Source organism: Trachypithecus francoisi, unplaced genomic scaffold (genome assembly GCF_009764315.1).
Source record: "Trachypithecus francoisi isolate TF-2019V2 unplaced genomic scaffold, Tfra_2.0 Lachesis_group13, whole genome shotgun sequence".
NCBI classification, from domain to species: domain Eukaryota; kingdom Metazoa; phylum Chordata; class Mammalia; order Primates; family Cercopithecidae; genus Trachypithecus; species Trachypithecus francoisi.
Genome location: NW_022681458.1, coordinates 29861018 through 29876915, shown reverse-complemented (window position 1 = coordinate 29876915; position 15898 = coordinate 29861018). Strand labels below are relative to the sequence as shown.

The 15898-nt window shown below is 34.5% G+C and overlaps 1 protein-coding gene across 1 annotated transcript in view; it reads right to left on the bottom strand.

Annotated features, from left to right (window-relative positions):
• Positions 1-5361: 5361 nt before the first annotated feature.
• LOC117094573 (receptor tyrosine-protein kinase erbB-4-like) overlaps positions 5362-15898 on the bottom strand; it is a 51370-nt gene continuing 40833 nt past the window's right edge. The window contains exons 6-7 of the mRNA XM_033230405.1: positions 12875-13172; positions 5362-10059 (exon numbers count right to left, since the gene is read on the bottom strand). Of these exons, the coding sequence (XP_033086296.1) occupies positions 9614-10059; positions 12875-13172 (744 nt within the window). The 3' untranslated portion in view covers positions 5362-9613. The remainder of the gene's footprint in view (positions 10060-12874; positions 13173-15898) is intronic.

The window sequence follows — 15898 nt, the reverse complement described above, 5'->3', positions numbered from 1 at the left end:
ACATACCTCACAGCTTCTCTATAATTTCTTCCTCTCATCATCGTCATTTTAAATGAAGCTTTGACATTGGATCAGGATCAGATTCTACATTGTATTTTAGAAGTTTCCAGTGACCACTTAGCCTATAATAAACTCTAGAAAATTTACCAACTTATTTATAAATTGGGCATTATATGTGAAGTTTCTCCTCTATTAACGCTAATATATGCAATAAGATTGCTAGAGATAAGTGTAGTTATCTGCAGTATTCTCTGATATATGTGGGGGTGGAGTGGGTGCCTTACCAAGCAGATTTATAACACCCTGGGCAAGGCACACCATCAGTAGACTCTCCACATAGTGGTTGTTTTGTTGTTTCAATTATTTTACTTGTGATTATGTTGCACTTATCTTTCTTGAATGAAAGAAACCTCCCCCTCCATTATAGATAAGTTGTTCCCATGTAGTTTGAGGATATGGAGTAAGGTTTTTAGTTGCATCAGAAGACCAGTTGCCAAGGAACTAATGAAGACCATTGAAGGTCCTGACCTGCATCAGTGTGTCAGCTTTATGCATGCGCTCATCAGAATGTGGTTACTTCTTAGCAGAGGAAGAAAGAAAAGTGGTAACTAATTAAAGAAAGATATTTAAGTCAAAAGATGCAGCTTTGAGAGTGAATACCATCACTTACTAATGGTTGTGTGATTCTAGTTTAGACTTGTTATTTCAGTTTTATTTTCCTTATATGGGTGACTAGGACTATTCTAATAATACTTGCCTCAAAAGGGTGTGGTGAGCCAAATGAACCAACATATGAAGAATGAGTTTACAAAACACTATGTAATTAGTAAATAGTATAACTGCTATAAGCTAGCATGGTGCCACTGGAAATTTCAATTGTACCTTAAAGCATTAGGAACACAAGTTGTTTCTGCCCCTTTCTCAGTTTATAGTTGTTTAAAATGCATAGTGCCTTGACATATCTCACCCTGAACACTATGAAATCACAATGATTTCAGATGAAAGGGCCAAAACATATAAGGGAGGGTATGTGTGCAGGCCCATACAAATAGCAGGAGGTGTTATTTAAAAGATCTTTGCAGTATCACAATTGAACAGGTTTAAGAGAACTTCCTCCAATACATGATGCTGAAAATATATTTTTTGTCCACTGACTCAGTCAACATTCTGTACAGTCAAATAACCACAATAGTTTGAAAGAATAATAGAATCTTTAATCAGAAGTTATTGGAATTTTGAAATTCTTATACTTTGGAGGCATGGAATAATAAATAATGTTTAAAATAAAAAAGTTTTATAATAAGAAAATGTTGAGAGAGGATCTTGTTCATGTCACCAATGTCTCTGAAATCACTCTCACACTGTTATGTGCTTGTCGTAAGTCACTAGTCAGTTGATTGACTATTTAAGGCCTCATTCTCCCTCCCCCACCAGAAGGACAGTAATAACATCTGATATTCTTTATAACCAAGGGGTGCCAGGATCCATTTTATAAACTGCAATGAGGGCAGAAAGAAAAAAACGTATATAAAAATATTAATGTTATTTGGATACAACCTACAAAATATTTTATAATTTTTTTATTCTCAGAGAAACAAACCAACCAGAGTTAATCAAGCATAGCCTGCACAGATGAGTAAGTCTGTACACATCAATGGGCATATGCAGTGGATGGTAAAAACATATAGAACATATCACATCCCAAACAAACACCAAAGAGTTCTGAGGAATAATTAATGAGATGCATAAATATGGACAAAATAAGCCCATTTTTATATCTTCACATTATTAAACCTAGAACAAATCTTCCTTCCGCTAGTTGGTTTATCCTATAACAAATTTCTGACACAAAAGAGAACATTTGTTTCATATTTTATTGAATTTCATTTATATTAAATTAAAAATATATTTCTGACAGATTCATGTAACAAAAAGGCAGAACAGTTTTCAAATTGTTCAGCTGGGATGATCAGTATGGAATGAGGCAAAGCAGTTCGCATTCTATAATTGCCTTGTACAGGTACAATTCTTTCCCAAGAGCCAAAAGAGGATCCTTGAGAACTAACTGAAAAGCCTAATTACATAAATTTAAAATACTGTTTCTCCCTCATTCTCAAATAACAACAGGAATGAGGGAAAGGAAGGAGGATGGGTAAAAGGTTAGAGGAGAAGAAAGAATAAGAGAAAGTATACTAAAAATATACCTAACATTAAAAAAGTTAGTATGTGTTAGGTGCATACTCCTTCATCAATAACATAGAAAAAAATCAAAATAACATTACACCACACACAATTGGCATATCCTATTGTGTAAGCGAGTGCAGAGGTTGAACACATCACAATAGTGCTGAACACAGAATCACAAGTAATGTCAAAATGATAACTTCCAACCAAAAAAGAAACAATCACAAGCCAATTACTTATATACAAATCAACCCTAAAGACAATTATGTTCCAAATAAAGATGTCCACAAAAGAAAATCAAAGCAACATTATACTTATTTACAAATGCAACTAGCCATGTCTTTAACAAGCTATAAAAATACTATTCACATTTTCAAACATACAGTAGTATTTTTTGTTTGTTTATTTCAAAAAGGCAGCTAACTTTGAATGCATGGATTTAAATGAAACATTGATGGTTTGCCAGCAAGGTATTTTTGCACCCCAATCCTTTGAAGATACTTCACAAGAGAGAGGGCTTGTTTTCTGCTTACAAGTTAAGAAAATAAGGAAATGAGTACAAATGTATATACTTTAAGCCTCTGCCTTTTCAGTGAAGTGACTCCCTCTCTCACCCAAACTGATGTCAGTAAATTACTTTGATGCATATGTCAGATGAATGTTTGAGAGTAGATTTAAGATGACTTTTTCTGTGCTATGAATTGTCTTGCACATTGATCTCATTTTCATTTGACCTCCTTGTAATGGTGCTCAAGAAAGAGATGAACTAGTCATACCATGTGAAAATGTGGTTTCAACATGCAGCCACGCAATCCCTGGTGCTCTCAACATGAGAAGGAGACACACCAGTCAGGGAGACATGCATTCAAAGTTAACTACCCTCACACAGCTGCTCCGTTTAATAATCGACCCATTTAACAGCAGTACCAGTTTATGCTACATATTTCAAAGTACCTTACTTTAAAAGAACACCTTACATATCTACATGTAGAAAATAACTTTCGTAGTTGATTACTGGAGTAATCCCAAAAGGGTTCTTGGAGTGCTATGGTTGTAGTCCCCTCACTCCCCCCTCCCAGCCCCTGAGAGATCCAGAAATATACAGGAAAATGACTCTCACATTAAGGGAAAAGGACAACCCCCGGTTAACTAAAAAATCTGGAAATGACACTTGAAAACCAGATTCATGTCAATATATAGGAGGTATGATTTGCTTTCCTTCACAAAGGCTATAGGCCTGGGGGAAATATCTACACATTAGGGATAAAAATAGCAGTAAAGGCAAAGTGGTTTGGACAAGTTAGACTATTGCCTACAGGTATGAATCTTTGTTTTCCTATATTTGTATATTTGCACAAATATAATCACTTCTCATGATATAGGGAAAGCTCACTAGATCATGAAAAGAAAAATGTCCATAAAGAGCAAAAGTAGATAAAGGATGGCATTCTGTTAGACAACATGGATTTTCATTAACATGAACTGCACTCATTATGTATTTGTTAGATGGATGAATGATCCAACAAATAATTGCAGGTGGTTCTCAAAGCTGAATAGCCTTTACCTTTATGATAATAAGACTCCTCATTTGGGAAAAAAAATTACAGCAGCTGCAAAATATTTACGATTAGGAATAAAATAAGATGAATAAAGTAAATAAGTTAATTTGTTGGCAAAAGTAACCTCTTGGTTATATGTACAGCTTTTATGTAAAGATTAAATTGAAGTTCTACCAAGGGTCTGTGGACATATGAGTTTCGAGATTCATCACAGGGCTAACTCATCTCAAATTCCTATAGGGAAGGACACAGAGGATTGATCTTCATGGGAAACCATAATTTTAATAGCTTAAATATTCTCTATGCAGTAGTTTGATAGTTCATTTAAACAGTGTCCAAATTGCTAGAATCTCTTATGAAAAAATCAGGCATTCGAGGACAAAGACAAAGTCAGTATTTCAAAAAGTGGGGTGTGGGATCTCAGCGATCCACTATGGCTTAAGAAAGGAACAGGACAGCATCGGGGGACTACGTTAAACCAGGGTGGCAGAAAGGGAAGAGAACAGTGCCAGTTGTGTCAATGGGCAAAAAAAGGGAAGGATTCTATTTTCCTCTAAAGGTCAGAGAGAAATAAATTTTTCTGTGATTTCTAACAAGGTAATTAATCACTTACTTGCAAAGCTGACTGTCAAAGGGTATTTTCTAGAGGAAGTATGTGAACACCCCCATGAAATTGGGACTTAGAGTCATTTTAGCTCATGACTATAGAAGCATTTACTTCTGCCCAAAATATCACCTGGCCAGGAATTAGATGAGGCAGGGGCCTGCAAAAGTGACAGATCCTACATTTTTGGACCTCTACAAAATCAGTGAGACTTGAACCGAGTATCTGAAATTTCTATTATTTTAGAGAGACTTTTAATGAAAAGAAAACAGCAGCTCACACTGCTAAAAGATATTTGCCCATACAAACACAGGGGCCCCTGGCCCGACACAATGCCCACAACAGCTTCTTGTTTCCAGCTGCAGAGAGAACTCAGATCTCTGGGATCAGACAAATTGTATTAATTCTACCCAGAAGTATAAAAACTGGCCCCATTGTAATATCAGTAATCATGAGGTCTCCACTGATAATAATCTTTTAAAATTATACCTGATCTACATCTGTATAATATTTGTTCTTAAGCAAATAGCAACCAGGGGATACCAATCTGCATTTATATGTTTACATGGGGCAAGGCTGTCCTTCAAACTGATACACATCAAAGTCCACGTACACAAACAGAGGCACAGCAGGGTCTCTGCCCACAGTATATACAGTAGAAGTTAATTTATCTGGTTTTTTTACCAACTAGAAGCTGATGCAACTGGATTTCTCATTTGCCCTATAACAATCATCATTCTAATAACTAAAATCCAAAAGAATGGCAATGCAGTACTTTGGAACACTTGGTTTAGCATTTATTTATCAGAAAAATTGTGATTTTGTGTTGTCATTTGTGGAGGCAAGAGGGCATAGGGAGCAAAGAAAGGACATATCACAAATTAACTGTATTTTGTTTGTTTGCTAAATGACACCACTCATTTTTTTTGTCTCTGCATAAGGTAATAGAACATTTACATTTTCTTTATTTCATCTTGAAGACCCCTACTTAGTCATATGTAACATGTTTGCCTGTTAAATTCTGCAAGGTGGTGTTTATTTAAAAAAGTAAATAAAATTTTCTTTACGTTTAAAAAGTGATAAAGGAATAAGAGAATGAGAAAAAATTGTTCATTGTAATGCTTTAAAGCAAGTTTTCACAAGTGGAACCATATATGCCTACTTTCAGCTAAACCCAACAAATGACAATTTTAAATGGCAAACTTATTTTTTTACTACGCAAAATCCATCCTACATCTTAATATCCTGCATTTAACTTTGCTATATTATACTTGTGGTTAGTTTTCTAGTTTGATTTATTTAATAATATTAAAATCATTTAACATCTGATAACCTAACTAAATCTACATCTTATAGCATTATCGTGGTTCTGTCCAGTTATATACATGCTTTCATGATCACCTTTTCTATTACCTTATGAACTACATATACTAGTTAAATTATCAACAATTACAGAGGGATGAATAATTCCAGTTTTGAAATAAAGGTTAGATAGCTCTAGAAAAACTTGTATTTACATCCTTCCCTGTCAGGCTTAAACAATTTTAATTTTCTTTTCATTTTTGATACTTCAAGAAGCACATTAATAGTCCTTCCAACTTCATCTAGCAGCAGAGCCTCACAGTTCTTTTCTTGGTTTTTCCTTAGCATTGTAAATATGCACAATCTTCATGCCATGTCTTTCCTTTAGAAGGTATTAGCTCACACACTATAGCATTTAGAAGAATTTCTATTTGCTATTTCTTCTCTTAAATTAGATATTCAGTCCTTCTCCCTAATCTACAAAAAAGAATCACTTGATTTTAGTTTGTGTGTTTTAATAGAAATTTGAGTTTTGCATTGTTTTTCATGCTAGTTTAAGAATGTTACTGGAGAAAGGATTCTCATCCTAAGCTGTGCTGCTAATATTGTGCAGAAAACCAAGAGTTGCTTGGTAGTCTAACAACTTTTGTGATGCAAATGCTTTGTGGTTCTGGATCTACCCTAGATCAGAGGCCATCTTTCCTCACCTGTTTAAGCACCACTTTCTTTAGGCAATCATTTAACTGCAAAGGTTTTCGATTCCTGAAAATAGGATTGCCCAAAATAGGTATAATCTACAAAGTCAGGTGATTTAAAAAATATAGTCAGTGTAATTTTAATACAATTTGTTTCAAATTTACATATTGATTCTGCAAATTTCAATTGCTACAATTGGCCTCTGGAATCTGATATCCCCCAAAGCACCTTGAAGACTTTAACTGACATTTTAAAATTCTACCCTACTGGGCTAAATAAGTTATTGTCTGGAACGAATGAAACTTTTTTTCTCCCTCTTATACGTGCTGAAATATGTTTTCCCAGGGGGGGACAAAAATAAAAAACACTCAAACAACTGAAGTCAATTATATACTACAGAAATCATTCAAAAGAATTATAAAGTGGTGCTATTATAAAGCATTTGGGTCATTTTGGATCGTGCCTACCTCCGTCTCTAGGTATTACCCGACATGTAAAAGTCTTTTATTTATTTTTTCCTTCTCCAAAATGAGTGATTCTGCTTTCTATATCCCAGTAGAAACCATATGCATATTGTAAATCAGAAAAAAAAAAAAAATCAAGGTATAGTATCCAAAAAGAGGGCTGTGATGAGTTGGTGCAGATTTATTTAGAAAGGGAGGCTTATATTCCATTTTTCATAAGTACTGATATGAGATTCCTTTTCCTAGAGACTTCTCTGAATGGATAGGAGAGCTCTGAGTTGTTCGATTATGGCCCCTGAATCACTCTGTGTCTTTAACCCTGAAAAGTTTGAGGGTGAACTTCACTAGAAGGAATCTCACAAATCCTTCCCCTGCTCTACCGTACTTTTTCAGCTTGCCTCACTTCTTATAGCTTAGAAGAAAACCAACTCCAGTGTCTTCATCATTCTTGGCCAAGGACCACCATCATCTACTTTTGGTTTAATGGTGAAGTTAGAATCTAGATAGGTTAATTAGCCAGTGATGCAATATTCTTCTAGACCAGTTTATGTTTGAAGAATATTACTGAAATTATCCTATTTGTCAACATCAACAATTTGAAGGATGTTTAACTTATATTCCAAATGAGTTCAAAGGAGATATGTTACTGTACAACTGATTAGATGACAGCTCTTCACAAAAGAGACTATGCAATCTGATTCTTTGAACTCATAGAAAAATTAAAATGTCATTTTAATTAAATCTCCTAGATGATAGAATTTTGAAGTTGGGGATGATATTCCATTTATCTGAGTGTTCTCCACAAAATACGGTGCTTTTAGTAGACACAGTTAGATAAAGGAGATTTGGATAGATGGATGGATTTACTTGTTCAGAATAGGAAGAAACAAATTTCTTTGGATTTTTTTTTTTCTCTAAACTTTCTCTGCCTTAATAGATATTTTTACTCTAATTAAGTAATCTTATACTATTGACTCTAATTTGGTCCCAATATTTTAACATTAGAAAGAAGTATTTTTTAAAAAATCTAAATGACTTGGGGTAGAATTTTCAGAAAAGGGGGACTTATATCTAAGTTTCCTAATTATTGATGTGAGGCCCCCTTTACTTGGAGACTCATCTCTGTCATTTGTTCCCATCCTTCATCTCATCAGGTATTCTTTCAAAATGATACATAATAATGATGGTTCTAGTACTGGATGCAGTATATGAAGAAAAGGAATTATATAAAGTATCAAAAGATTAGTGTGTTGGATAATAAAATAATTGCATGAGAAGATTTTTCACATTTATTTACAACTTTTGACCCAAGGACCTATCCATAAGCTTTGAATATTTGTGTTTTTTTTTTTATTATACCAATTTATGTGCAAAGAGTTACCTTCTACTTCGTATAAATAGAGTCTCATACTAGAAATTCCATGGAATTCAAGCCAATCCTTACTCGCATTCCTTCTTATGAAGTATACGAACTGAACAAATTTCCTTGCGTAGCAAAGGTGATATATGAAGATAATGTGCTGGCCTCTCATCATAGTCCCTGGATACCATTGCAAGGTTCCTAATTTGCTTGGTTTGGCGTTTCCACAGTCTTTATCTTAGCTCTTTTTAAAAAAATGTACTTAAATTAGTTAATTTGCTGGTTGCTTCCATATTGCTTGATTCAAAATCCAAAATGAAGTTCAGAAAAAGAACAAATAAAATTACAGCTTAAGTGCAAACTACATTTCTGAGTATCTGCCAGGTAGACATACCCAATCCAGTGTGTTTCTTCCAGTTCAATAGATTCCCTCATCGGACCAACCCTGAAAGTATCAGTAGTTTTCTTGCATCACACAGAACTCTCTCTTAAGTTTCCCTTCTACTCTTCAGACAACCAATGGCATATCAAGTAGTGTCATTTATGGAGAAAAAAAGTGTTGAAAAATGTAAAGGATGAGGGTGAAGATAATTTGATAGCATGAAAAATGAGAGCTAAAATAAAAATATTAGCCTCCCTTTCTTATTTTAAAGATCGTATACTTAAAGTAGTGGCCATTTCACTATATTAAAATATTTCTTAAATTCTGTGAAGAAGCTTTGATATAAACATCTTTGCAAGTAGAAATTAAAGCCAAAAATTGGGGAGCAAATATAAAGGAATTGGTCAGAGCAAAACAAAATGAAAACAACCAAAAAGGCTTCAAAACATAATTACTAGTTATAACTTTGATGGAGATTTTTAAATTATGAAAGTTGAGTTGGCCATTCTTACTTTCCAGGACAGAAACTATTGGGGAAAGAAACTGGATTCTCAATTTCAGACACTATCATATGTTATAGAAAATGTTATTCTTTTATTCTAATGGAAACTTTATTATGATTTCCAGGGATGCTAAATATGCACACATCAGTTCCCGCAGATAGGAACAGATAGCATGGGTGTTTCAACCATCTGCTTAAAAAAAAAAAAAAAAAAAAAAAAAAAGGAAGAAAGAAAGAAAAAGATAAAGAAAAAAAGTGACAGCTAGTTTGATAGCAGGCGGTATTGCCTTACATTTTCTGGTCCTTCTCTAGCTGTTTCATTCTCCCAACCAACCCATGCAGAGAAATGAAGAAACATTGTGGTTCCTCCTCTCTTTCTCTTTCAGTCTTTCCCTCTAATGTTCAAGTTAGATAAGCACATAACTATCATTGCATCTCTATCTTCCACTGGGAAGTATCAAAACTACTGGCCTTGGGGTAGAAGGAAGACCACCAGAGAAAGACAGGGGGTAGGAAAATTGGAGCGAGTGTGTCTCTCCACCTAAAAACCACAACTGAGCTTACACCACAGTATTCCGGTGTCTGTAAGGTGGAGGCGGCAGCACAGTGCCTGGCTTCAGGGAGAACTCAGAGAGGTATTCCGGATTCTCTGCCACAATAGGCCGGATCCGCCCATTCTGTTTATAAAAATATTTTGTGCTGTACTCCTGCAGGTAGTCTGGGTGCTGAAGGGTGCTCCGAGGTGGCAGGCTGTGGTTCCAGTAGTCAGGGTTGTCAAACGCTTTCTTGGCCTTCTCTGGCACAGACAGTACATTGTTCTTCAGGTACTCAGCTTTTCCCAAGGCGTTGGCAAAGGTGTTGAGGTACAGCGGCTCATTCACATACTCATCCTCGGCCTTGGGTGGGCCATTGGATGCACTGTGATATTCGGGATTATCCAATGCTTGAAGGTCTCCATTTTTTCTCCGAGAAACAAAAGGGTTCTCCTCCACTGGATTCAGGTATTCTAAAGGAGTAAAAAAAAAAAAAAAAAAAAAAAAAAAAAAAAAAAAAAAAAAAAAATCAGCTAACCTATACTTTCTGGAAAATATTAATCAGAGCAAAGTTATACATAATGGTTAGCTTCTTTGTCTAGAACAAAAAAACAGATTTGTTTTCATGATTTCTCACAACTATTTGTGGATTACCATGGTCTTATGAAAAAAAGAGTAAGGGAGCCAAACACGTTTACAACAAAACAAGAAGCCAAGGAGGCCAGAATCAGAATTTCTGTCTCCTAAATTTTTATTTCTTTCTAATTGCATTTGTCTCTTCTGCATATGGGGCTGATTGTTTCAATGTTTTTGTTTTCTAAAAGTTATTTATATTAGGAAATAAGACTACCTATTAGGATTAAATAGCCTTTAAATATACAGACAGCTTAATTTCTATAAAGGATATTGAAAAACCAAAGAGTCTATAGCTGAGTTCCATGCCAAGATGAATAGATGGAGTGAAGAAATCATGTTTTATTAGTCTCTGTGGTTTGCTATGATTGCCTATACTGGTAAAAAGGATTTGATTGGAGATGCTCCTGACAAAAGTTTTACACATGGAAAAGAAAGCATCAAAGGAAAAAAAAATCAACTAAAAAAGCAAATCTAACAGATAGCTAACATGCCTCTGGCTGACTTGCTTGACATTACATATACTTCTACTTAATAATAAAGTATAATTATAATATTTCCATTGACCAATCATAATCACAAAATAGCAAACTATCAGCTTGAATCATATGAAATAGCCATTTTGCATATTGAAACCAGTCAATTAGTGCCTATTTTGTATGGATCAATCTAATCCATCTAGTATAGGTATTGGCCTAAACGGTGCTAATAATTATCACCATTCTCCTGAATCTTAATTCTACATCTATGTCTATAATATAAACTGCACATAGACATATACACATATATATTGTAGGTCCTCTAATAGTCCTCTCTTTTACTATATACACAAAGCCCTAAGCTATTCCTATTTTGAATTCAAGGCATTGAGAGGACACAGTTCCTTGTTGAGAGGCCATTCTGAAACAAACTTTCTCTTATCCTGAGCCCAACAAGTAGAGAGAAAAACTCTATTAAGCCAGGATTATTTTTCTCCAAATGTATGTATACAGAATAGGTAAGTATTTAGCATCATTTATTCAAGTGAAAGGGCAGAAATGAATATCCCACTATCATATATAGGCCTTGATAAGACACTATCATTTCATCCTCACAATTCTGTGAAAAAGAAGTACAAGACTTATTTTTCCAGCTTTGTAGACAGAAAAATGAGATTAAGTGATGTATGCAGGATACAATTAGTGTTGGGATGGAATTCAGGTCTTCTTACTCCTCTTGAGTAATCTTCTTATTCTACTGCACTGTTTGTTATTATTGCCCCTGCAGGAGTTGGGTGAACTTTATGCTTAGCCACAAGTTTTAATTTGACCAGTGTATGAAAACACTTACAAGGAATGTAGAATTTGATCTTTCTTACCAGATTTCTAAAACTTCTTAATTGAAAGAATAGGAATGTCTATACTAAAATTCTGTACTCTCTGAGTACGAGGTGAGACTACAGCAATCTTTTATAGAAATGGAGCTTAGTGTTCAGAGATAAAATCTGAGAATACAGTGTGACTATATAAGGTGACTTGCTTTTCTCTTAGCCTTACATTACCTTTCCTCAATGTGATCTACTTATATATTATCCTGATGCAAACTTGTATAGCTGTCCAATAACTTTACGGTTGAAGTGAAAACTCCCCAGAAAAGATTCTTCTTTGGGGTTAATCCACCAAATCTTCATAACACCTACATTTGTGTCATCACTAGGCTACTATGAACATCCAAACTCTTCATTACATTTTTATATGTATAAAAGTTTTATATATGTAAACGTTTTATCTAGACAGATATATTTTAAAGGGTTATTTACAATTAGAGATCTTTAAATTTTACTTTGAAGGAGAGAACATAACCTTATAACAAGCCCTTCTCAGAGTTTTAAAATGTAGTTTACTATTGACACTAAAGACTGCGAGAGACATGATCATCATTTTTTAATAACAATCATCTATCTTCTCTGTTGTGATACTGTTAGCATAGAAGAAGAAAGGCTGTTTTGTTGCAAAATTGAAGCATTATTTGATTTGGGTGCTTAACATTTCTACTACTAACTTTACAAAATTATTGTTGTGCTTTGTAAAACCACAAACTATTATTTTCAAATCTTGATGGTATGCTTGTAAGTATATACAGGGTCAAAACTTTAATTTTTGAAAAATGTCATATAAAAATATATTTTCCTATAATAAACTAGGTTGTTTAAATGACATCATTTAAATGAGTCAAACAAATCATTTATTAGTGCCATCAAAAGCATCAGGCACATTTGCCAACAATACCAGTCTTTATGATCTCCACAATTAAGTCCAATAAAGTTATGGTCCTGACACTTTGTGGTATGCTACCTCATTCAAATATTTCAACAAAATATGTTTAGAATAGTGCTTCTCAAGACTCATTGCTGTATGCAGATAGCCTGGGGATCTTGTTAAAATCCAGATTCCTATTCAGATGGGGCCTGCCTGAGATTCTGATTTATATAAATAATAATAAATAATGTGGATGCTGCTGATTCTGGGACCATACTGCAAGTAGCAGTAGCCTAGGCCTTTACTAGGTCACAAATGTTGTGCTGTACAGCTATCTGGCAATTTCCATTCTGTACTTTGTTTATCTTGATGGAAGTGAACTTTGAATGGCAATCATTTTTGAATAATCAGTTCGTACCTTGTTTGGGTTTGTCTCGCATAGGAGTCATGTAACCTTCCTCATCCAGCTCTCCTCGTGGGCTCCGTTCTGGGGCAAACACGGTGGGGTCAGCGCTGTACCTCTGGGTGCTACTGTCCTCTTGGACATGCGGTGCCACTGGCTTGCGTAGGGTGCCATTACAGCAGGAGTCATCAAAAATCTCAGCTGTAGCACCCTGTGCAACAGGAGCTTCTGGAATTGTGCTAGTTGGGGCTCTGTAGGGCACAGACACTCCTTGTTCTGCAGCAAAACCTCCATCTCGGTATACAAACTGATTCTGTTAATAAGAGAAACATATTAAGAGAGAAGGTGTTGTTAGAAATAGTTTAAAAATGAATGTTAATAGCCACAAGGATGTCAAAGCCAGTCTTTTAAAGAATAGTCATAGTATTTATTTGTTTTTCCCTAGTGGCTAATGAATTTGAGTTACAAACTAGAAACACCTAAAATTTCCACTTTTCTTAAAAGATAAGTCATCAGAAAATAATTTTGAAGTACACATTTTAGTTTTATTAACCAACTGAAACGTAGTCTAATAAAAAGTATTTGATGCCCTTTTCCCACAAGTGCCTATATTTAATATAAACTTCAAAGTGAATTTTTATGATAAATGGGAGTGTCATTAATTATAGACAGTTGTCATTAAGAATAGAAGTACATGGATATATTTTGAATAATCCTTTGTCTTTATTGCCTTCTAAAATTCTCTGGTTATTATGAATTTGAGGCTCTAGTACCTAACTAGAGGATTATCACTATAATTCTGACTTTTTAGTACATGATCTATACACAGGGAAGTAAAGATCACCTCCACATCCAGAAGCATAATTTATATGCACAGGTAAATCCTTCAGATAAAAATTGAAAGCTACTGTTGATGCATGAGATCTCAATTTTGGATTATCAACTGAGATAAAAACACATCTACAAAGGCAGCTACACAATGTACAGCAAATTCTTAACTCACTGTTGGCAAAGGCAAAATGAGGAAATTGTGCAGAGACAAGAGAGAGGAAACATGGTAAGCAAAGACCAAAAATCCTAAAAGATGAAGGTTGATTGTGAAATACTTACTCCTGACATGGGGGTGTAGGCAGGAGGAGGGCTGTGTCCAATTTCACTCTAATAGGAAAGAAAAATGGAATGATGGATATAATAAGAGGCAATATGAATGAAAAAATTAAAAAAAGAAACGAAAAAGAAAAGCCACATGAGTTGTATGAACCAAAGGGGGAAAAGTGCACAACAGTGAAGCTTCCTAAGCAGTAAAATTGTCTGTATTCTGACCATAAGCAAGCTTATTTATATGTTTTGAGGAAAATAAATATTTTAATTCAATCCCTGAAAAGGCAAATTATACAGAAAAAGCAAAATTTTTCAATGGATTAGAAAGTAAATAATAAACTTGCTTCTGATTAACCCTATAGGAAAGGAAAAAGTAGTAAATAAACTATAGATGTAAATGGGAAATGGTTTCCTTCTTTACATGTCAAAAGATTGAAATGGCCATATACTCTGCTGTCATTTTTTCTCTTAGAATAAATATTTCTGGAAGGAGATAGCAGGAGATTTCGATTTGCCTGCAGTAATTTTTGCTATCAAGCTACATTTATTTTTCACCACTTCAGCAAAGGGTAAACTCCTTTGCCTCTCCTTATTAAAAGGTATATGCTATTTTATCTTCAGTCTTACTTTTTTTTTTTTAAGTTAAGAAACAGCAGAAAATTTGGAAAATCAATTCATTTCCTGGAAACATGCTTTAGATTCCCCTTATGTATTTATAATGAGTCAAAATCAGATTTCAGTTAAAGAAACAACAACAAAAATACATGTATATTTTCATAGCTTAACACTCCATCCTATGGGCTAACTGAAAGAGGGTATAAAAATATAATAAAATATGAAGGACAGTGTTCTTTAGGGTAAGGAAAAGGAGTTGTATGATACTAATTCTGTTCCTTAATAAAAAAATACATTAAACACATTTTTTGAGAACCTACTGTCTATATGCCAGGCACTTTTCTAGGCCAAGGGATAATGCAAAACACAGACCCAAACCACTTGATTTTATGAAGCTTATATTCTCTACAATCCAGCTTTAAGTAAGCAGAGATGACTAAAATCAACCTCTAAGATACCTTACATCTTTTTTGTTTGTTTGTGTGTGTGTTTGTTTTTTTGAAATGAGTCTCGCCCTGTTGCCCAGGCTGGAGTGCAGTGGCAACAGACAGATCATTTAATGACCTGGGCTTTAGTTCCAATGATAAGTGGTGTGAATTTGTTGAATCATGAAACATCTCAGACCCCGTTTTCATTCTTGGCCTCTCTATTATTAATAAATATGAAGTAAGATAATGCATATAAATGAACTTTGTAAACTCTGCACTATTATAAAAATGTAAAGAACATATCACATTTAAATATTCATATCCACTAAATTGAATTTCTAAAATAAAGCAATCAGGATGCCAAAGCTACTCATCAAAGAGGCATTTTAAAATGCTCACCCGTTCTCTAATCATCTTAAATATAGGCATGTTTTACTATATTTTAGAAATACCTGAAATCCAGTCCATTTGTTCTTAAAATTTGAGGAAAGAATGTTTATAGTCCAGTGATTTGTAATATAGAGTGACAGTAGAGGAAATATGGAACTGCCTGGTGGAACTTCACCAAACTACAAACACTGGCCTTACCCTCTTCATTAAACACTATTTGGCAAGTACTTAACAAATATTACTAAATCTCTACAGTAAGAGTACAGGCACTGCAGTAGATGCCAGCGGTACCACGATACACTAAGACATGACCACTGTCCTTTTAGAATTTACACTATCAATTATAATCTGAGATTGTTGGAAGAAAAGGCAAGAATGTAACAAGGCAATTTATTTCAATTCTATGATTCTATATTAGAATGCAAGGTATTCCGAAATATTCATAATTACTAGTGCTTCTTTGACCTCTTACCTTGCAAAAGTTGCTGTACTGGGTAATGTTGGA